At 34.0% G+C, this 22,993-nt stretch overlaps 2 protein-coding genes across 7 annotated transcripts; both read left to right on the top strand.

Moving 5' to 3' along the window:
• The first annotated feature begins 10,624 nt into the window (after positions 1-10,624).
• On the top strand, positions 10,625-12,585 carry LOC145571563 (small ribosomal subunit protein uS8z/uS8w-like). The gene is made up of 4 exons (XM_081630595.1): positions 10,625-10,779; positions 11,604-11,754; positions 11,895-12,055; positions 12,294-12,585. Exons 2-4 carry the CDS (start codon positions 11,622-11,624, stop codon positions 12,390-12,392), a joined length of 393 nt encoding a protein of 130 aa, XP_081486721.1. The 5' UTR covers positions 10,625-10,779; positions 11,604-11,621; the 3' UTR covers positions 12,393-12,585.
• Positions 12,586-16,631: 4,046 nt separating this feature from the next.
• Positions 16,632-20,675, top strand: LOC145571562 (U11/U12 small nuclear ribonucleoprotein 31 kDa protein-like). 6 transcript variants are annotated; one of them, XR_014096593.1, is made up of 5 exons: positions 16,632-16,742; positions 16,958-17,078; positions 18,893-19,688; positions 19,777-19,953; positions 20,055-20,668. XR_014096593.1 is itself a non-coding variant. In XM_081630594.1 (3 exons), exon 2 carries the CDS (start codon positions 18,941-18,943, stop codon positions 19,670-19,672), a length of 732 nt encoding a protein of 243 aa, XP_081486720.1. In that variant the 5' UTR covers positions 16,761-17,078; positions 18,893-18,940; the 3' UTR covers positions 19,673-19,688; positions 20,055-20,673. The 6 variants fall into 6 exon arrangements, 1 of the variants encoding a protein (XP_081486720.1); XR_014096594.1 differs by lacking the exon at positions 16,632-16,742 and adding an exon at positions 17,764-17,892 and having other exon boundaries at positions 16,766-17,078; positions 20,055-20,669; XR_014096595.1 differs by lacking the exon at positions 16,632-16,742 and having other exon boundaries at positions 16,761-17,078; positions 19,798-19,953; positions 20,055-20,675.
• The last annotated feature ends 2,318 nt before the right edge of the window (positions 20,676-22,993 follow it).

Raw genomic sequence — 22,993 nt, 5'->3', positions numbered from 1 at the left:
CATGTGCAATTACTAGATATATAAATAGATCAAATTATGAAGATAATTAAGTTCGTACATTTGGGTCGTCGTTATATCATTGCTAGAGGTACTAACGATCTTTGGCGCAATAAAATAGGCCAAAACCCACTTGGACGGATCCTATAAGGTCACACAAAGGGCCTAGATCGAGCACGAGAGGACGAGGCCCAAGATGGGCCTCATCCCCTAGTATGGCCGGCCATATAGAGTGATATGGAAGGTTTTGGGCTTCGTGACTTAGTCTAATTATAATAGGGTTATAAATAGACTAAGTGCCTAGGGTTTTCAACAACACAATTCAATGATTAGTTTGATCAAACCCTAATTAGCAAACACGAGACCAAACCCCTCTCAAACTCCCTCTCTCTCTCTCTCTCTCTCTCTCTCTCTCTCTCTCTCACGGCTCTCTCCTCCCCTCGCCGCCAGTTGTGGTGGTTCGTGGTGGTGGAGGTTCGTGGTGGTCTATTAGTCCATTAAAGGTAATGATCGCGGTTTTCCTCTTTCACTCGACCAATCTAGTATTGGTGGACGGCTCGTTCGAATCCCGTGGACTAAGTAGAGGAGCAACACTTAGGGCTCTATTCTCTCCCTGATTTTCCAGTCAAATTGTTTCGTGGAGATCACGCTTCAAATGTATGATTATATGTCTTGTGTGTTATGCATGCGATCTTGGGATTAGGTGCTTTATGTATATGATTTATGTTTTTCCGCTTTATAGTACCTATAAACTCCTATAGTAATCTTTGTAATTTCTTGTTCATGGATAAAGGTTGTAGTTATTAATACTTGATACGTTGACAGTCTCCGATTACATATATGTGAATGTTGATCAATTTAGCAGGCAAGTGTACCTTTTCTACTCCCGTTACTCCTTTCATTGCTGAAATTTTGGTTTACAATGGACTAATTTGTAGTTAACAATTTATCATTGTTATATAATATGAAGTACGGAGTATTACTTAGGGTGTAACACCAAAAAAAAAAAAAAAAAAAATGGGTATTACTTAGGGCCATGTGCTAATGGTAACTATTTTGCTCATTTTTAATTAATAAGAAGTTGAGTGGGTGATGTGGCGTGATGAGTAGTTTATGTGGCACATAAACGTTCGTATATACGGAGGTAAGAACAATTTTTAATTAATAGATTAATGTAGATTATTTATTAACTAATACATCCTTGTTCAAATTTCTTAACATATACAGAGTATTATTTGCACAAAATAAGACAATTACAAAGATATATGTGGCATTGATGTAGTAAGTAGACGTGGATAGGGGGTGAATGAAATGGAAGCAAGTATAAAGGAGCCTTGATTGAGTCGATCCCGATAAAACGTGAATTGTCCTTAGTTTGTAATGTTGGCCGTAAAGTATAATAACTTGCCATCGGGTTTCGCAATTGAATAAAATTGCACTTGTCATAATTGCTAATGTACCAAGATCCTGTTAAATTGCAATTTGCTAGCAATAGTTTCCTAATTTGCTAAACTTTTATTATGTTGATTCCTCATTTATTTTTAACGGTCCTGATTCTAACATTATGGACCAAACACTATGTAAGTGGGTGATACTCATTCCAAAAATGACACAAGGTATTAAGAATCAAGTTTCAATCCCGTACCACTCTTGTTTTTATTCTTGATTTCAAACCCATATGAGGTTGTGAATCAAACGCCCCCTTAGCACAATACCATACTTCATCCAGTTGTTTAAAATTGTTACATTGAATTTTTACTATCTCTTAGGGCCTATTCAAATTTACTGAAAACAATCAAACTGAACTGAACTAAACATATTAGGGTTGAACTGAAATGAATTGTTTATGAGATAATGAAATTAGGAATTAAATTGAATTGATTGGAGTTGAATTGAAATTAAGCTAAATAGAATAGGTCCTTAGCATGTTTTCTAATGAAAATATTTTCATTTATTTGTTGCATGAAAATTATTAGAGAGCGTATTGCGTGCGGATGCTTGCACGCAAATTTTCGTGCGGATGATTTGGCTAATATATATTACTTGTTAGCTGATATGTTTCATGTGTTGGCTGATATGTTTCATTTGTTTGCTGGTATGGTTTTTGCGTTGGCTAATTGTACGGAATAATTTCAAGCATCCCACACTTGAGCCCCACTGTGATCATACACTTAAGTATGGTGGCGTCCAAAGGGAAGGAAGTTAGAGCAAAAGAGTCGCCAACAAGTTTTAGGAACTTGTAAACCGTTCAAAGGGTGAAGGTTACACCCCTTCATGATCCATGAGATCGCTAACTTCATAGTGGTTTGGAACCATGACTGGATATTCGGGGATGAAGGTACAAATCAAACCTAAAAGAGATTGAACCTGCCCTAAAAATAGGTGTAGGGAATATTTCAAGCATTACCCCAAACTTGAACCCCACTGTGATCATACACTTAAGCATGGTGGCGTCCAAAGGGAAGGAAGCTAGAGCAAAAGAGTCGCCAACAAGTTTTAGGAACTTGTAAACCGTTCACAGGGTGAAGGTTACACCTCTTAACGATCCATAAGATCGTCAACTCCAATAGGTCTGGAACCATGACTGGTGTTCGGGGATGAAGGTACGAATCCAATCTAAAAGAGAAAGAACTCGCCCTAAATAAGCCTCTACTTTATTCTTCTCATATTTATGTGCGCTTTCTGACTAACATATAATCAACAGATCAACCCTAAACCTGTTTATCTATGTTGGTTGAATATTAATGCACAAATAAATCTATTATTGGCGATCACTTGAATTATAATCAAATTAACCCTAAACAAGATTATTAATTATCTTATTGAGCGTGATTACAAGTACAAATTCCCTTTAAACATGCATAAAAGGGGTGATCAAGCAATAACAATAAATATATATAAAGCAACATGATAATCATAAATCATAATAACAATCATAATTAAAATAATCATAATCATGTTTAAGCATAATAGCAAGATCCTAGGCATGATACTAACAAGATTAATAACAAATCCTAGCATGTCACTAAGCATTAAAGATCAAAGCTTTAACCCTAACATGATACTAACATGATATTGATATGATATTAGAAAGCATAGGAAGCACCCTAAACATGATACTAGAAAGCAATAATAACATCCTAACATGATGTTAGGAATTAATAAATAATAAACATGCTTTCTACAAGAATAGAGCAATAAGACTACATACTTTGATGTCTCGTGCCTCTTTCTAATAACAAAATACACGCGTTAGTAACTTCAAGGAAAATATAAAATCAAATAATTAAATTAAATAATAGAAATAGAGATTTGGGACCAAACCCTCAGAAATATCAAACCTTCACCTCTAGGGCGAAGGTAACTTCGAATTTGGCTAGGTGTGTCTAGTGCTAATGTATGAGGAATTGTGTTTGAGGGAAGGTTTAGAAAGAGGGAGAGAGAGAATAAGCTTTAGAGATAGAAAAAGAAGGATTAGAGAATTTTGGTTATTAAAAAACGGAGGTCTAGGGACCCTATTTATAAGAAAATAGTCCGAAATTGATAGAAACGAATCAGAGTTCGAAAAGGAATAAAACACGCTTCTGTCGCCAACGACAGGGCTCGTCGCCAAGCGACGAAACTGTCGTTTGGCGATGCAGAAGGTTTTCCACGCGTTTTCAACGCGGAATCTATTTTTTGATAAAATCAAGTCGTAAAATCCGTACGAAGAGTAAAATCGTAATTTCATGATAAACATACCTTCCATATTTAATTATACACAACCACCTTAATATCAAAACCTTCCTTAATTCTTTTACTCACTTCTCCAAGTACTTGCCATAATTCTTCCCACATTCTCTTGCTATAATTCTTGCATGAGCTAGCCTATAAATACCCCTCCACACCTCTCACATTTTTCACACCAATTCTTTTCTTTTCTTCTTCTCTTTTTACACAAATCATCCCGTTTATCTTTGAAGCCAATTTTCGGGCACTTTTGGTCAGTTTTTGGGGTATTGACGTTTCACAGAAAATTGTTCCTCTCAAAAAATCCTTGAGGTTAGGCTTAAGAATCACCCAATTCGGAGTTATATCGAAGGAGTTACAGCCTCTGCAAGTTCTGCCTATTCTTTTCAACGCAAATCCAATTCTTCTCTTTTCCTTGGTTTCTTATCTTTTCTTCTTCTCTTCTCTTATTCAATTATTATTATTATTATGGGGATTTATAAAATTATTATGAGTAGTTTTAATTATATAAAATCAGATTTTTAATGATGTTTATGAAAATTAATTTAAAAGGTTCATGTACATATAGTTGGGGGTTTTTAATTTAATTATTGTGATTATTTATTAACCTTATATTGATTAAGGTTATATTTATTTGTAGGGTGTGTTCGATCAAGATTCTTGAGGTTCTTTTTGTGTGATTTTGCTAAGGATCAAGGTACGTTAGGTGGGTAGATACCTTGAAAGTGATTGGTTTGAATAAGCATGTTTGAATGATTTTATGATGATTGAATTAAATTGAATTGAATTATGATTTATGAAATAAAAGCATGTTTAAATAAATTGGTTTTGATAAATAAATTGGAGTATTGATTTTATATCATGTTTTAAATAATTAAAATTATTATTCATGTTTAAAAGGTTTGATTTTGAAAGCATGTGGAATTAAATAAAGAGGAGTTTGAATTCTTATTATTAAAAGTTGGAATTATTGGATTTAAAGAGGATTTATTAAATAATTATTATTAATGCTTTACAAGCATGTTGGTAATCCCACTATGCGGATTTGGTTTATTGATAAGGCATTGGACTTTGTATGACCGGGTCTTTCCTCAAGAATAACCTTGTAATATAAGGAGACTAGCTTGGGGAGTGTGCACACTTGGGTGAGGAATTGGTTTTAAAGAGGCATTGGTTTATTGAATTGACTATTGATATTGATTATTGAAATTGGTTTTGGAATTTTGAGTTGGAATTATTAGTTAAATCATTGGAAGGGATGGAATTGATTTCAAAAGCATGTTTGTTAATAAATTGAGTTTAATTATCTTGCACTTATCGTACTTAGCATATTTTGCTAATTCGTATTTCTTATTTTGTTTTGGTTCGCCCTGTTTACCTTAATGGTAAGCAGTGTTGACTAATTTCAGGTGGAATCAATAATTGAGCATATGGAGTTCCGGGAATGGTTTCACCTAGATTAGGAAATGTTGGTCTTGTGTTTATTTTTGTGTACTCATGACAATGGTTACTATTTATAGTCTATTATTAATAAGAAAAGAGTATTGAAGTTTTCCGCTGCAAAGTATTGGTTTTGTTTAGTAAGTTTGAGTAGCCTTGCATAATCACGCGGCGGTAATACGCCTAAGTCCATCTCTACGGTATAATTATATGTATTATACTAGTATTTCCGTAGAGGGAGATTTGGGGGTGTTACACTCGTATCTCTTTCTATCAAAACCATACACACGTTAGTAACTTCAAGGAAAAATTAAATCAAACAATTGATTTAAATAATTGAAATAGGGATTTGGGACCAAACCCTCAGAAATTATCAATCTTTCGCGTCTAGGGAGAAGACAACTTCGACCTTGGCTAGGTGTGTCTAGAACTCGTGAATGCGATATTTTTATTTGAAAAGGGAAGGCTAGAAAGAGGGAGAAAGAATAAGCTTCTAGCTTAAGAGATAAGAGAAAGAGAATTAGATGATTGTTGGTGATTGTTTGTTGGTGATTTAAAAACGGAGAATATCGACCCTATTTATAGAGAAAATAGTCCGAAAATGATAGAAAAAAGTCAGAATTCGAATTGGAATGAAATTTGTTTTGTCACAGAGCGACAGGGCCCAGCGCGGCGCGACGAGACAGTTTTTTACGGATTTTGTTTTTATCATAACTTTTGATACAAAATTCGAAATAAGTCATATAATATGTCTTTGAAAAGCTCTCGAAGTCTACTTTCCAACCCAATAGGAATCAGATTAAAATCTATTGTAGAATAAAAGATATGGCCGAAATAGTGGAAGGGTGTTAGTTTTGGATAGAGTTTCGTATTTCTTTCATATCTTTTTCGTTATAGCTCAGAATTAATATTATAACATATTACTGGTAAGATAATTTCGAGATATATCCAACCATATAAGATTTGGATAAAAATTATGAGGCACTAAAATAATATCTGATCATCTTTGAACGTCTTTTATTTCGAATAGAATTAGGACTTAAAAAAGGAAAGTTTTATTCAATTTCAAACTCTTTGATCTTATCTTTTCAAAAAGGATAATTAAGATTTTTAAAAACTTATCGAAGCGTCTAATAAATCCTAATTAGTCTTGGAATGGGATTAAACCTTTGGACCCTCCACATAATCATTGGGTCGTAGGTAAAATCCGGTTTGGGCCCAGTTTAATATTTTGGCCATAACTTCCTCATTATTCGTTGGAATTGGGCTTATAATATATCGTTGGAAAGGTCTTTTCAACCCCATCCAACTACACTATTATTGGACCCATGTTGTGGACCAAACTAAACTGGACTGGACATTTTTCATAAATAGAGTACATTTTCGAAAACAGAAAGAAAGATATTTTTTATTTAAAACAACCGCATCACAAGACTTTTCACACTTTCACTTCGTTCGATAATCAATGACGTGAAAGGTATTCATCACTGGGTTTGGTTTTTGGAGAGACACAATCAGGTGTTTACACTAATATATTCCTTTTGTTGGTTGATATGTTTTTTTCCCCCTTTTGTTGGCTAATGTCAGTCATCATTTGGCTTATATGTTTCTATAGTTGACTTATATATTTATTTTGTTGGAGGATATGTATATTTTAATTGTTAGCTTATATGTTTCATTTTGTTAGCTGATAAGTTTATTTTGTTGGCTTACCTGTTGTTTTTGTTTGCTGATTTCATCGTCTTGTTAACTGATATGCTTTATTTGTTGGCTGATATATTCATTATGTTGGCTGATAAGTACAATTTGTTGGCTAATACTGTAACACCCCCAAATCTTCCTCTACGGAAATACTAAGGGATACTAGCAATTAGGGTAAACCTAATTCAATAAAGATGTGATCTTTTCGACTAAAACAAGAAGAAACGCAACGTAAATTTTGATCTTTTCGAAGAAAGCAACGTTTTGAAATCAATTCGATTAACTCGAACTAACTCACAATTTTCATATTTTCATAAACTCAATCAATCTCCCTATTCTCATTAATAAAACAAATATTTATAGGCATACAATCCCATGCCTTATAGGATAAACAAATCTAAAAGATAAAATTAAATCCTAACACTCTAACAATATCTTCTAAAAAGATAAATATTATCCTAAGTAAATCATAAGACTACGAAAAAGATAAAATAACAAACTACTATCATCTAGACTAGAATTTTGATGCTTGATCCGCATCAAGTATAATACATATAATTATACCGTAGAGATAGACTTAGGAGTGTTATCGCCGCGTGATTACGCAAGGCTACTCAAAATACTTAACTCGATAACAAAACTTGCAGCAGAAAACTCAACTTTCTTTTATTAATGCTTATAAAAATAGTAACATTGTTATGAGTACTCAAAATAAAGATAAAATCAACATTCTTAAACTAGGTGAAGTAAATCCCGGGACTTCCATATGCTCATTCATAACTCCACCTGAAAACAGTCAACACTGCTTACCATTACAGTAAACAGGGCGAACCAAAACAAATAGGCAATATGGATTAGAAAAATATGCTAGGTACGATAAGTGCAAGATAATGTAAACTCAATTTATTTGCAAACATGCTTTTAAAACCAATTTCAATAATTAATCCAATAAATTTCAAACTCATGATTCAAAACCGATTCTCAAATATTCTCAAAACGATTCCAATAACTCAATAATAATGATTAATAAAATCAATTATTTTCAAAAACTCAATCTCCTCTCTAAGTGTGCACACTCCCCAAGCTAGTCTCCTACTATTTCAGGGCTATTCTTGGAGAAAGAATAGGTCATACAAAGTCCATAATCTTCAACGAATCCGCGTAGTGGGATTAATATAATAAACATGCTTGTAAAGCTTTTTGAATAATAATAAATCCTCATAAAATTCCTATTTGAATAAAATCAACCTTTATAATAGGTTAAGTCAAAACTCCTTTTTATTTAATTCAATATGCTTTCAAAGTGAACCTTTTAATAGATATAAATACTCGAGAATTAAATCTCATATAAATAACTTTTCAAAATCAATAACTCTTCCTTTGAAAAACCTTTTATTTAATTCATCAAACTTTTCAAATCAATCCCTTTAATTCAAGTCATTCAAAACATGATATGAAAATCAATCCTTCAAAAATACATTTATTAAAACAATATTAAAATCAATACCTCCAAACATAATTTATTTCATAAATCATAATTCAAGTCAATTTAATTCAAGCATCAATAAAATCATGTAAAACATGTTATTCAAATCAATCACTTTCAAAGGTATCTATCCACCCAAACGCACCTTGATTTTGAATATCAATCAACACTTCACACTTTCAAAGTTTAATCACAAATACACCTTGCAAATAACATAACCATAACGTTATCACAACATAAACTCAAATCTAATGTGCATGAACTATAAAACTCTTTTAAAATAATACTTTAATATAAAATTATAGCTTTTAAATAGGTATTTGTATTTTAGAAAACTAACCGTGAAGAAAATAAAGGAATAGGATTAAAGAGAATTGAATTTTCATCGGAAAGAATAGGCAGAACTTGCAGAGGCCATAACTCCTTCAGTATAACTCCGAATTGGGTGATTTTTGAGCCTAGCCTCAAGGATTTTTCGAGAGGAACAATATTTTGTGAAACATCAATACCCCAAAAACTGACCAGAAGTGCACGAAATTGGCTTCCAATGTGTACGGGCTGATTATGTATGAAAAGAGTAGAAAAAAAGTATGAAAAGGTTTAGGGAAAAGAAGAATAAGAGAGAAGAGAATTGTGTTTTGGTGTGAAGAATATGAGAGGTATGAAGGGAGTACTTATAGGCTCATGAATGAGAGAATTATGGTAGGAGAATGTAGAAAGAATTAGGGTAAAAAGAATTAAGGAAATTACTTGGAGAAGAGAGTTAAAGAATTATGGAAAGTTTAATATTAAGGTGACTAGGAATAATTAATTTAAGGAAGGTGTGTTGTCATGAAATATAATATGGCAAAAGAGATTACTTGGAAAATAATCAAGGAAGATATAAGGTAGGAAAATAAGATGATCAAATATTTAGGAGATGGAAAAATAAAATTAAGGAAAATAATAAATTTAAGGAGATAATTAAAATACAAATATTACCAAAATAATTTTGCTCAAAATATAATATGGTGGCCGAAAATTTGAGCTTTCCTAAGCTCATATTTTCGGACCTCCCTTTAGATATTTAGGAAAATATTTTGCAAGTTTTAAGGAATAAAAATGATTGTGTAAATAATATATTTTGTAGAAAATAATTAATTACAAAATACCAAATAAAACTAACTTAATTAACCAAGAAAAATTATATTTTCTAGAAAATCCGAAATTACTAGCTAATTAAATAGGATTTTCGTCCCTTTTAAATAAATAGGAAAATATAAAATTTTGCTTAATTAAAATATCTGAAATATATATAAATAATCCGGTTTTAAAAATAAAATAAATGGATAATAAATCTTATCCAAAATCCAATAATAATTGATTTTTAAAATACTTTTGGCGCCAAAATTCAAATATCATTTTGGCTCCAAATTCAAATAGTAAAATAAATTACTAAAATACCCTTTTAAGATAATACTAATTAATTAACTAATTAGAAAATACATTTCAAAAATACGGGGTATTACAAATACATTCTTTTTGTTGGATGATATTTATTATTTGTTGGCTGATATGTTTTTTTTTTATTAATGTCTAATATGTTCCCGATGTTGACTGATACCAAACATCAATTGACTGATATGTTCATTTAAATGACTGATATGAATAATTTATAAGCCAACAACCCAAAATATATAAGCCTAATATTTCATTCTCTCCTCTTTCCCCTCTTTCTCTTTCACGTGAAATTGGGAGGAACAAACACCACAAATCCCCTCACTCCTCCTTCAATTAGTTCTTCACTTCCCGTAATTTCCTCCTCCACCACACCCACCAACCCACCGCACCCACCACCACCGAACCCACAATCCACAAGTCGCCAACTACCCTTCACCGATAACCCACCACCGTACCCGCAATCAGCGAACCCACCACTGTACCCACAATCAGCGAATCGCACCACCAGAAGACGCTTGCCGTTGCCGGAGAATTTTAGAATATTACCGTATATTTGTAAAATAAATAATGAAAATTCATGGTCAAAATCTTAAAAGTTAATTCCAAAAATTACAATTAGGGAATAGTTCAAAAACAAGATAGTAAAACCCCCTTCCCCCCCCCCCCCCCCCCCCAAACAAAAAAAAGTACCCCAAAAAAAAAAAAAAACCTAAAATGTTAAATTGAAGGCCATAGACCAACACCAATACCAAGTTGAGTCCACCAAATTATAAAAGTTCAACCCATTAATCGAAGCTGAAGAGAATTCGGCCCATTACATCGGTCCAACACTTTTTACTCACTCACACACTGACTTCGCCTCATTCGTGAAGAGTGAAAGCTTCTTAACAAAAACAAAGCACAAGACTTTGAGCTACCAAAACCCTAATTCATCTTGTGTTTGCCTCCCTGAGTTCTCCCGCAGTAACCTCGCTTTTTTCGTCCAGGTTTAATCTCTCTCTTCCTCGTACTTCTTCTGCTACTAATTTAATCTGGTTTTAATTTAATCAAACTATTATTGTTTAGATCCTCTTGATTTTTTTGTTAATTCAGTTTTCTGGGGTTGTTTTATTTTTTCTTCATCAAATCATAGATAATATGCTTCTGTTCATCCATTATTATAATCTAAGTTTTTGGAATTTCAATTTGTTTTCTTTACCAGCTTGTATTTTTGACTGTTGTGTTGATTTTTCTGAGGATGATGTATATATATTTTGGTGATACTATGATTGTATGATTTCAGTAGAAAGGCTGGTAATGGTTTTGATCTGGAAAATTCGTTGAATTTAAATTGTATTTGTCTCCTTAAAACTGCTGATTTTTTTGATTATCTTTTTCTGGGTTATAAATGATGGTGATTTATCGAATATTGTTTGACTTTACATCTTTAATTTCCTCTGAATAGCAAATGAATGAGAGTAGCTGCACATGTTATTAATTATTTATAAATGCTTGAGTATATACTGTTTTGACATGGGTTTTCCCCTGTATCGGATTATGTTGAGTTTCACTATTGAATGTACATTTGAACTGGTTAAATGTTTATGATTAATGGAGATGTAATTCTCGTGAAGATTATTGTATAACGTTAATTTTATTGACTTTTGGAGACTTAGCTGAGTGTAAAAAGTACCTGTATGTGTGAGCATTGACAGTGATGAGCATTTGTTTTTATTTCATTTTTTAAAATTAATCCTGAGTATTTCATAATTGCATTGTAATGGGTTCTAATTTTTTGTACATAACTTAATTGTTTCACATCATGTATCAGTAATTTAAGCTTGCAAGGATGGTGAGGACAAGTGTTTTGAACGATGCTCTCAAAACTATGTACAATGCTGAGAAGAGAGGCAAGAGGCAGGTGCTCATTAGGCCTTCCTCAAAAGTGATTATCAAGTTTCTCATTGTCATGCAAAAGCACGGTATGATCTCTTCATAAACTTGTTATTAGTAGTTTGGTCTTATCTAGGGGATATACATTAATTAGGTTGTCAGTCCTTACATTTTTGCTGTATGTAATATGTAACGTTGATTGGCTGTTGTTGCGTGTTGCTTTCTACAGGTTACATTGGAGAATTTGAGTATGTCGATGACCACAGATCCGGAAAGATTGTAATTGAACTGAATGGAAGATTAAACAAATGTGGTGTTATCAGCCCTCGTTTTGATGTCGGAGTCAAAGAGATTGAGTCCTGGACAGCAAGGTTGCTTCCCTCTAGACAGGTTAGATGTAGAAACTTTATCATTAGTTGCTTAAATTGTTTCAGCTAATATTATTTGAGTTGTTTAACAATATTTTTTTTCTTTTGTTCTTGTGTGGTATCTTGACATTTGATTATTAATGGTTTGTGCTAGTTTTTGTCCTTAGAATAAGGCTCCGAATTTGTTGTTGTGGCTTTTATTTGAGTTATTTTATTGTCATTTTGAGGCGCTTTATCATTATCTGTTCATTTTTCTTCAGTTTGGATATATTGTCCTAACAACTTCGGCTGGCATCATGGACCACGAGGAGGCTAGAAGAAAGAATGTTGGAGGCAAGGTGCTTGGCTTCTTTTACTGATGAGAAGAGGTTTCATGGATTGACTTCAAATTTTGGATCAGTACTACAACTTTGAATATTTTTGCCTACTCCTATTGTCTTTATGTTTTGAATGTAGTGCCCCGTTTTAATATATTTAGTTTTTTCTGTGTACTCTGGTGTGCTTTTTCCTATCAAATTTAATGAGAATTGAGAACTAAAATTTTACTTGCGAGTTGATGAACTTCATGCGTCTCTCAATGAAGTGTTACACATTTTGTTACTATCTCTCAGTGCTGTTATGCTGAATGAGGAACCAATTTCAAATTCTGGCATCATCTGTTTTAGTAAAGTAGACAGCAGGCTCAAGTTACTGCTGGATCTATTTTAGTTCTGGAATTGGCAGTATGTGACATCAGTAACGTCCCTGTTCTGTATGTGATCGTATGTGTAACCTTTGTCTACTTGTGTAGTTTGTAACCCCTGTTCTCTGGAGTAGCTTGTGATAATATATATTTGGCTATTGTGGTATTAATAGTCTTAAATACAATGTAGTTATGTAGGTGATAGGGAGTGTAGCCCATATGAGCTGGCTACATAGCATACTGGCGGTGGGATGTCAACTATTTTCTCTAAGGAAATAGAGTTAAGCTAGATTATACCCAGTGTCTGACTCAATGCTGGTCATTCACACTGGATTAGGTTCTTGCAATTGAGGAGTCTTGGAGTGTATAAGTTCATGGCCCTCAACTCTCACTGTCACTTGGACTGGCCTTTCCGTAGTCTGTGGTAGATGCTTTCAGAATAAGAAAGGTCTTTGCCCTCTTCATTGACCTCTAGTTTGTATTTAAATAGCTTGATGCTATAATTGAGAAAGGTCTTTCCGGATCTAGCAGAAGTGAAGTATGATGTATGAACAGTAAACATCTCTGTATCCGAATCTCAATCATTGAAGTATTACAAGTTTAGATGTTGCAGATATTGAGATATTTATTCACTCTTCAGTGTAGATAAAGAGAGACGCAACTTTCATCTTTTGATGCCAAATTGTCACCTGTTTGTATTCTTTGTAACTGTAAGCAACAACACATCACAGCTTGATCCACTTTCAACCCTGGTAATAGACTAATAGCAGTGTGTGATGTTACTGTATTGTTCATGACATGATTTTGTGTGATTCTTGGCCTTTTGGACTAGCCTATAACATAATCTAGGCAGTTGTACCTTTTTCTGTCTCTCTATTTTTGTTAATGCCCGTATTAGGCAATAGAGTGTGGAGTCTGGAGGCCGTATGTTTGCCAAACTAGATTTAATAGTATCAGGCTGTTTTTAGTACAAAAAATTTGAGTTAAGGTAGATTATGTGACATGTACTAGGCTTGAAAGTTGATACCAGTCATTGCTGAAAAAAATTGCTCTGAAGTATAGACCTGTTATGAAATGTTGAAGAGTTAGATCTGTAGCAGCAGAAATGGAATTGTGGGATTAATGGAAATTAGATGAAAAATACTCGGAGGCTAAGAGCTGGATTGCATGACTTGCTTTAAAGTTGTTTGCTGGCTGCTGGTGGAGTAAATAGTTTAGTTACCCAGTTGAATAATGAATAGGGTTATGTAACATTGTACCCCTATTAATTGTTTTACCCTATTCAGAAATTACAGTAAGGTTATGGTGTGCAGATACTCGAGTCAAGACAAATCTGTGTGATAGCGTTTCTTAGCACTAGTTCATAAACACTTCGGAATTACTCCGTATCACTTATGAATTTACATGTTTAGGTGTTAAGACATGGACTATAGTCATTCTTGTAAGAACTTGACAGTGGGACTTTGCTAAACTCATGTCTCCTGGTGCCATTTTCCTCTAGTCATATTGATTGCCAAGAGAAGTTCCCAATGGGGCACCATTCATGCAGGCAGTGGTCAAGTTACACAAGGTTACAACACGACTAAAGTTGTACAATGGTGTGCCAATGTTGATGAGAGGGAATAACAATGGCGTAGTATCAGATAGGGCACCAGGCACTCTTTGAGTAGTTGTAGATTGATTGAGGACCTTGATTAATTTTAGAGTGAAGTATATTTAGGTTGCTAAATGGCTTTCAAGATTATAGTTGGCAGTGCAGCTAAAATTGATTAGTCATAGCAAATGTTGCTTGTTTAGCTTGTGGGGAAAACTCACAAGAGTAAAATACGACTTGTATGTGCCTACTTGACTCCTCCTTTGTTCATTTTGCTCTTGGTTATATTGATTCAGCAAATCGATGATTGGTTAGTACGAGCCTCATTTACAAGTTATAGAAGTAGATAGAGACGGGAAATAATGGAAATCTTTTCAAGTTACTCCTGGTCTAATTCATCATCGAGAAATAGCTATAGATTCAGACTTAATTTTCAACCATTTTCGGCTGCCCAAAACATCCTTCACCAGAAAATCCCCAATTAAAACGTGCAATATAGTGTCATCATACAACATTAGTGGTCAATGTTAAGGTTAATTGCTTAAAATACTTTAAAATGAAAAAAGGCCTTTTACTGTAAAGAAGAGAGGAGTTCATGAGTACATCATAAGCAAAATTTGTACTGTTGTACAAACTGTAAAGGTAAAGAGCACTTACTTTCTCTTCACCTGCAAATCTGAACGCCGCATCACAACAATCTGACTCCGACGGTAGTGTGATTAGTTATAAACTTGTTCTATGGCTTGAGCTCATGTGCCATTGTTTAGAATTAATCTTTTTTCCTTCGAAAAATCGTCGACAAAACATAGAATGTTTCACTAGCTGATACAATTTGGTCTTACGATCAAAGTTTGTTTATACGCTTAAAAAAATAAGTAAATTCATACTGTCGGTTTTGATTGAAGTATCATATGTTTAAGAAACACAGAAAAGTTGATGATGAACAAATGCAAGTAAGGAAAGCTATAAAAATCATAAGCTCGTAGTAATATGAAATATTATTCTTTCGTTACAGAATAAGAGGAATCTAAACTTCTTCTTTACTCCTTTAATTTAACACAGGATGATTAGGAGTATTACCTAATATCATAACCACCTCTCTCATTCTAACAACCAAAAAAAAAAAAAAAAAAAAAATATAGAACTTTGCCAAAGGATAGACAGTTGCCCCATCTTTGATAACCCCAACCATAGTCTCAATGATCTTGATGATCATCAACCGAAAGCTCGAAGCTTTCGGTATTCATCCTCACCATTGCTCCAACTCCTGCGCCGGCCTTCTACTTCCATCGAATTCGATCATATTCATGGCTTTGGAGTTTGGAGGGATACATAATGAGAATGATAAAATGGATGGGTTTAAGAGGGTTAAGAAATTGTAGAATGGTAATCAATGCTTGAATTTAAAGGAGATGAATGAATGAAATAAAGGATTGTAATGTTTGGTAAAAGGATCAAAGCAAGAGGTATCTACTTGAGCATATTCTTCAAACTTTAAGTTACTATGCTTTCTTTTTTGATGATATAATTTCATTTCATAATTTATGCCACGTCAGTTATTTGATATTATGTGGAAATTGGAATCTACCTAACGTTTTTCTCCACTCAAGAAGGGAAAAGGAAGGAGGGGGTAATGGGGTATGGAGTATACAACTATGCATGCATGTATAAAGTGTCTTTTTTCAATTTGTGGCATGTTCAATAGGATTGTGCCTATCAGTTGCCCTTACTACTTTGTCTAACATCCTTGAGACAAAATTATGATTTGATTAGTACAACTAGTAGTCTTCGTTTTAAGTCATCTGGATTAATAATGCATGCTAAGAGCGTTAATATATACCTACTTATAAGTAAACTTATAGTAATTTCCTTTGCGACAATTGTGAATATTTCAAATGAGTTTTTTTTAACACCTACTAAACTCATTGATCTTGGTAATTATTTTTAAATGTTGTTTTATTCAAAATACGTTCATTTTAGACGTGTGATTCGATTTCTATTCATAAAATTTTCAGCTCTACTTTTATGACCTAGCCCTTGTGTCTTTACTAGAGAACTAGCGTGGTAGTACATTTTTTATTAGGAATTTTATACGGAGTATTTATATAGAGCGACAATACATTCATACACGATAAATTCAAGTAGCTTTAGCCTTATGATTTTTTATAAACTAATCATAATAAGATTAATACATCATTAATAAGAATTTGTGAAACACGTTTCCAAAAAAAAAAAAAAAAAAAAAAAAAAAAAAATCTAAAACAAATCACTGGCATGCTAAATCTGATGTTGTAATTTTCCTAATTCCGTTATTGTGAACTTCGTTTTTTTTCTTTCTCCTTTATTTCGCTCCGTAGCAAATCGCGTATTCGATAACCCAGGATAGTCCAAGTTTTGGTCATCTTCCGAAAATTTTAATCTCATTTTCAATTGGTAATTCATCTAACTTTTTTTTTTTTTTGGGTAAATTTCTCTCTCTAGAATAACTTCTCTCTTTTAATTAACCACAATTATTTCATAGCCGATTCATGCTTTATCATCTCACATTTTCTCTCTGCTCTAATTAATTCGACTTTTTCTTGCTTTTGAAGATTTTAATTTTTTATGATTCGGTTTTGATTTTGTTGTTTGTTGGATTTCAATTGCAGGATAATATTTGTTTGAAGCTTTTTCTAGGGTTTCTGGAGGTGCTTAATTAGGCTGCTCGACCTGCGAGAGCTCGCGCTGATTATGATTATCTCGTCAAACTCCTTTTAATCGGAAACAGTGGTAATGTATTTATAGTTTGATTGAAAATGCGGTTCTTTTCAGATTATTGACTGCTTCTCAGTTGTAATCGAATTGATTGACTCGTGATATTTGTCGCATTGAATCTGGTATGTGAAGAATATGAGTGAAAAAGAGTGTCAAATTATGTTGCCATAATCTTGTAAATTTTTGCATGATTTTTGATGATTGTGGAATGAATGATAATTTGAGGATAGTTGTTGAAATAGGAGAAATTTCAATTAGTAGATGAATAAATTGATAAAATCATATGGCCTTAGTTGTATTTGAAGATGACTTATTACCTATTTCGTGTATTTTGTTTGAGAAACTCATAGTCATCTACGTAGTATATGTTTATCGTGTTCACTGTATAGTTCGAAAAGGATACTTGTTTTGTTACCTATGGAAATTGTTTGCTATGTGTAAATAGCTGTTTTAAGAAATGATGATAAATTTATAAAATTTTGCTCATTGCTTAGTGCTATATCTATGATTAACTCTGTGTAGCATGTTAAAAGCAACTCTAGTAAAAATGACATGATACCTTGAATAAATTGATAAAATCATGTGGCCTTAGTTGCATTTGAAGATGACTTATTACCTGTTTCGTGTATTTTGTTTGAGAAACTCATAGTCATCTATGTTTATTGTGTTTTGTAATTGTGCTCATTGCTCACTGCTTCAGTTGGTTTTTGGATCCTGCATTTCATCTATGAAGCAACCTCCAATATGTATATTGTGGTGCTATGTTGTTTCATTGGCTCTATTTGATTGGGAGATATAGAAGAGAAAGAGAAAATTGACTGTCTTCCAAGTAGGTGTCACTCTGTTAGCAGCTATTCTAAATCTTTGCTGTGATTTGTTATATCTATGATTAACTCTGTGTAGCATGTTAAAATCGAGAACTCTGGGTTCTTGGCACCTTGAGCCGTAAGGTTTACATTTTTTAAAAGCAACACTAGTAAAAATGGCATGATACCTTGGTCTCTGCAGCCTTCATTGTGCAATGATATGCCTTAAGTATCTATTAGTGGGTGATAGTAATCATTTTAAGAGTTACGAAGTATATGATAGTCGTATTGGCGTGACTTGAAATCATTATTCTTCTCTGCTCGACATCATTTACTGTGAAATGCTTAAAACTCTTTGCTTTGTTATTCTGTGTTATAACTGTTGAAATGTTGTCAAATTTGTGAGGGCATTCAAATAGTTGGTGTCATAAAGGGAGCATTCCAATGGAAGTGAAGCTCCAATATATGAAATTGTATTAGTTGGTGTCTTATTTGCAGTTTATTTACTACCTCCGTTTCATATTTTTTGCAACTTTGGAATATTTATATCTCACAAATAATACCCCAAAGTTGTAAAATATATGAAACGGAAGGTAGTACTATGCTACTACATCTAGTTAAGCAACTGGTGATGCTCTCTTTCCAGATTGGTTCATATGGTGGCCAGAAAAGACTAATTTATTGCGGTTATTCCTAACTCATGATTCACTTTTGTGTCGTGTTGTGTGTTGTGAAATCTTGCTCTGTGTATTAGGCGCTGGTGTAATCTTATTATGAGTTCTACGCAGATGGTTAAGTCTTGTGAATCATAATTCTGGCTTCCATTGCTAGAATTGTCTTTTATCATACAGCTTTGAAATCTTTATGCTGTGTTTATATGCTGTATCACAATAAGCTTATGAAATTCTTACAGTATGGCCTAAATAATTATAAATATAGTTGAAACTGAGTCGGGGATGGAGATTGGAGATTACCAAATGATATTAATTATGCTAAACTAAACTATTTCATCAAAATTTGTAGGTATTTGCTGAATTTGTTAAGAACCGGCAATTTCCAAGAACAAAGGGAATGGCTGACAGTGATGAAGATGATACCTTCTACTATCGGTACTCCACCCCAACAGCTGCTCATTCTACTGCTTCTGCCTCGACCACCACCAAGCACAGCAGCGGCAGCGGTGGCTTGGCTCCCTCTAAGTCAACTGTTTATGTTAGCAACATTGATTACAACCTCACTAACTCTGACCTCTTCACCATCTTCTCCACCTTTGGAAAAGTCGCTCGTGTCACCATCCTTAAGGACCAAGCCACGCGCCGTAGCCGTGGCGTTGCCTTTGTCCTCTTCGTCTCCCGTGATGACGCTGTTTCTGCTGCCCGCCAGATGAACGAAAAAATCCTCAACGGCCGAACCCTAAGAGCTTCGATTGCCTCAGACAACGGTCGTGCAGCTGAATTTATTCGTCGTCGTGTTTACAAGGACAAGTCTAGATGTTATGAGTGTGGGGAGGAAGGCCATCTGAGCTATGAGTGTCCCAAAAATCAGCTAGGTCCCAGAGAGCGTCCTGTTCCTAAGAAGGGGAGGAGAGAGAAGGAGCAGAGGAGGAAGGAGGATGATGAAGAGGAGGAGAGAGAAGGGGATGAGGAAGAGGTTGCGTTTGAGGAGGATAATTGGGCTTCTGTGGTTGATAGTAATGCTGATCAAAGGTTGTTAATGGGGCATGATGAACAACAGAGATTGGCGAAAGGGAAGAAGGTGAAGAAAGCTAGCTATTTCAGCGACGAAAGTGGGGAAGAGGATTGAACATATTGTATATAGGGTAATTGTCAAAATGATCAACCACCTTTTTTACTTTAAATTTCCCTTCAATTATATGAAATCCAAATTATTTTCTTGTCCTGATATAGTTGTCACATATCTACTTCAAGTCACACTATTAGCATTACAATTGATTGGGAGGTGCTGAGAAGAAGGCAAAAGGCAGTTGCTCATTAGGCCTTCCTCAAAAGTGATTATCAAGTTTATCGTTGTCATGCAAGAAAGCATGGGAATAGTATGATCTCTTCATACAGTTGTCATTACTGGTTCGGTTTTCTTTGGGGGAATTATATCTAATAGGTTGTCAGTCCTTAACTTTTTTTGCTGTATGTATCATTAATTGGCTGTTGTGTGTTGCTTTCTACAGGTTACATTGGAGAATTTGAGTATGCCGATGACCACAGATCCGGAAAGATAGTGATTGAACTGAATGGCAGATTAAACAACTGTGGTGTTATCAGCACTCGTTTTGATGTTGGTTAGTCCACACCGGTTTAGACTCTTGAGAAACTGAGTCTTGAGGTTATGACCCCCCAGCTTTCACCGGCACTTGGACTGGCCTTTCTGTAGTATGCTAGTATATGCTTTAAGAAAAAGAAATGGCCTTACCCTCCTCCTTGTCCTCTTGTTTTAGATTTGAATTGTTTGATGCTAAAATGATACCCCCATTTGTGGTATGTGGGGCAATCAAATGTGGCTCATTTTGTGATCTGCAACTTTTAGCAGAAATGAAGGCTGATTTTGGTATTGGGAATTAGATGAAAAATACTAGGAGCTATGACCTAAAGCTCACCAAATCTGGATTGTAGGACTTACTTAATAGTTGTTTACTGGCAGCTGTTTGGACCCTAATTTGGTTATGTAACGTTGTTACCCCATTATTTGTTTCACCCTATTCTGAAATTACAGTAAGGATGTTTAATCATGTAATACTTCTAGCAGGATATGTTGTGCAGATACTCAAGACAGTTTAATTTGTGCTACTGTTTCTTAGCCCTCCATAAACACATTGTAATTACGCCCCATAAACACCTTAGAATTACTCCACATCACGTAAGAATTTACATGTTTAGGTGTCCGACTATATAGATAAAAGCCTAATCCTGGAGACAAAATTATTTACATGGAATATACTCATTCTTGCAAGAACTTGACAGTGGGACTTGCTAGACTCCTGTCTCCTGGTGCCAATTTCTCGCGTTGATTGACGAGAGAAGTCCCCAGGGGCGCACCATTCATGCACATGCCAAGGGCAATTGATAGGCACAATCCTATTGAACAAGCCCCAAGTTGAAAAAAGACACTTTATACATGCATGCATAGATGTATACACCATACAACCATTACCATACCCCCTCCTTCCTTTCTCCACTTGGAGAAAAACTTTAGGTAGATTCCAATTTCCACATAATGGGCGTGTTTGGCACTAGCGTTTGAGTAGCTTTTAATGGTTTGATTTGGTCAAACCACTACTTAACAAAAAATGTGAGTGTTTGGCAAAATAGTGATTAGGGTAGCTTTTAATGGTGGAGGTAGCTTTTATGAAAAGTTAAAAATATTAGCTTTTGAAAGTAGAGGTAACTTTTGAGACAGCTATTGAAAATTTAATTTATAGTTTTAAATACAAAATATTGATTTTTATATGTAATAGGTAGTCAACTGCTATTTTACCGAACACTCATACTTAAATTATCTATCTTCGAAACCGGGTTCCCTCTAGGTTTTCTCTTTGGGAGGGTTTTTTTGGTTCCCTCTAGGGTTTCTCCCTTGGGAGGGTTTTTCTAGCCTCCATTGCTAGATTTTTCTTCTTTTCTTGAAGGTTTTCCTTCGATCTTCTCCTTCTCTCTCTTTCTCTTCCATCTCTTTTCTTCTGATCTCAATTGTAAATTTTTGTAGGGGCTTCCATCGGTATTTTTACTGGTGGTAAGCCCCAAAAAAAACTTTTTATTTGCTTTCAATAAAAGATCACATCTTTATGATGGAGTTTGATCTACTATTAGGTTTAATTTATTTGTTTGTTCGCCTGTCAAAGTTTGAAGATTTAGGGTTTCACAATCTCTAAAAGTGTCTAGAAGGCCATATGAGTTTTTTCACCCAAACAGCTATTCATATGTGGATCTCAAGCCGAATTAGTGCTACCTCACAGATTGTATTGCTTCAGATGAAGATTTTTATAAAGGCGATCGTTGATCAAATCTGCAATGTAACTAGTTCTAAGGTGAATTGTATTTGTATTGGAATTTTAGATTTCCTCGGAATTGTTTGTAAGTGCCGTTTGGCTATCTTTCATTAATGAAATCCTTTCTCTTCTTGTCAAAAAAAAAAAATTATCTATCTTCACAGCTACAGCTTGTTGACAGCTAAAAGCTACCTATACAGCCAACAGCTACCTTCACAGCTAACAGCTACCTTCACAGCTATATTTTGCCGAACATGCCCATATCAAATTATTGACGCGGCATAAATTATAAAATGAAATTAAATCATCAGAAAAGAAGCATATAAGGAGACTAGGAAATTCATTTGTGAAAACAGTAAATATCTCGATTTATACAGTAATACATTTCATGTATTTCAATCCATTGATCTTCGTAATAATTTTACATGTTGCTTTAATTTGACATACATTCATTTTCGACGTATAATTTGATTCCGAGTCATAAAATTTTTAGCTCTACTTTTGTGATTTCTTGTCCTTGTATCTTTACTTGAGAACAAATGGTATTACATTTTTTGTAAGATATTTTTTTTCTTTTATGGAGCAGTCATACAATCATATTACAATAATTCAAGTAGCTTGCTTTGTGACAACTAACTCACTCATCATAATAAGATAAACAACTTGATTAACTAAACAATAAATGATAAAGCGATAGATGTTGAATATCTTTATTCATACATCATACTAATACCACCTTGTTTAATGTATATAGATTACCAATTGTTGTCAAAAAGGATAAAATTGCATTATTTTGACCTTTTCAGGCCTTGTCATTGATGTTGTCCATGTTACAACTTTAATGTACACCCACCAAAACGACAATGCATAGAAGAATGAATGAATTTGAGTATTTTTAAATACGGCAGACGTCAACATTAGAGGCCATACCAATAGCTGTATATTGTAGCTACATGAAGTGAATTTATAGCAACTTCTTTAAGAGTTTGTACTGTATGAGTTGTATTCTCACCCTTTTAATTTCTTTCTTCATTATAAAGCACTTTGTAAAGCCGGTGCTCTCCGATCGAATCTCTTTGCATATCCTATTTGGGAAAAAAAGAGGAGTGTACAAATATTGAATGCAT

This window comes from Chenopodium album, chromosome 12 (assembly GCF_948465745.1).
Source record: "Chenopodium album chromosome 12, dcCheAlbu1.1, whole genome shotgun sequence".
Classification (NCBI taxonomy): domain Eukaryota; kingdom Viridiplantae; phylum Streptophyta; class Magnoliopsida; order Caryophyllales; family Amaranthaceae; genus Chenopodium; species Chenopodium album.
This window is presented reverse-complemented; position numbering and strand designations above follow the sequence as displayed.

What these genes read in the sequence shown, in the direction of transcription:
- LOC145571563 (XM_081630595.1), top strand. Translation starts at nt 11,622, where the DNA reads ATGGTGAGGACAAGTGTTTTGAACGATGCTCTCAAAACTATGTACAAT. An exon ending in CATTGTCATGCAAAAGCACG is followed by an intron (nt 11,755 to 11,894) that starts GTATGATCTCTT and finishes TGCTTTCTACAG; the next exon opens with GTTACATTGGAGAATTTGAG. An exon ending in GGTTGCTTCCCTCTAGACAG is followed by an intron (nt 12,056 to 12,293) that starts GTTAGATGTAGA and finishes ATTTTTCTTCAG; the next exon opens with TTTGGATATATTGTCCTAAC.
- LOC145571562 (XM_081630594.1), top strand. Translation starts at nt 18,941, where the DNA reads ATGGCTGACAGTGATGAAGATGATACCTTCTACTATCGGTACTCCACC.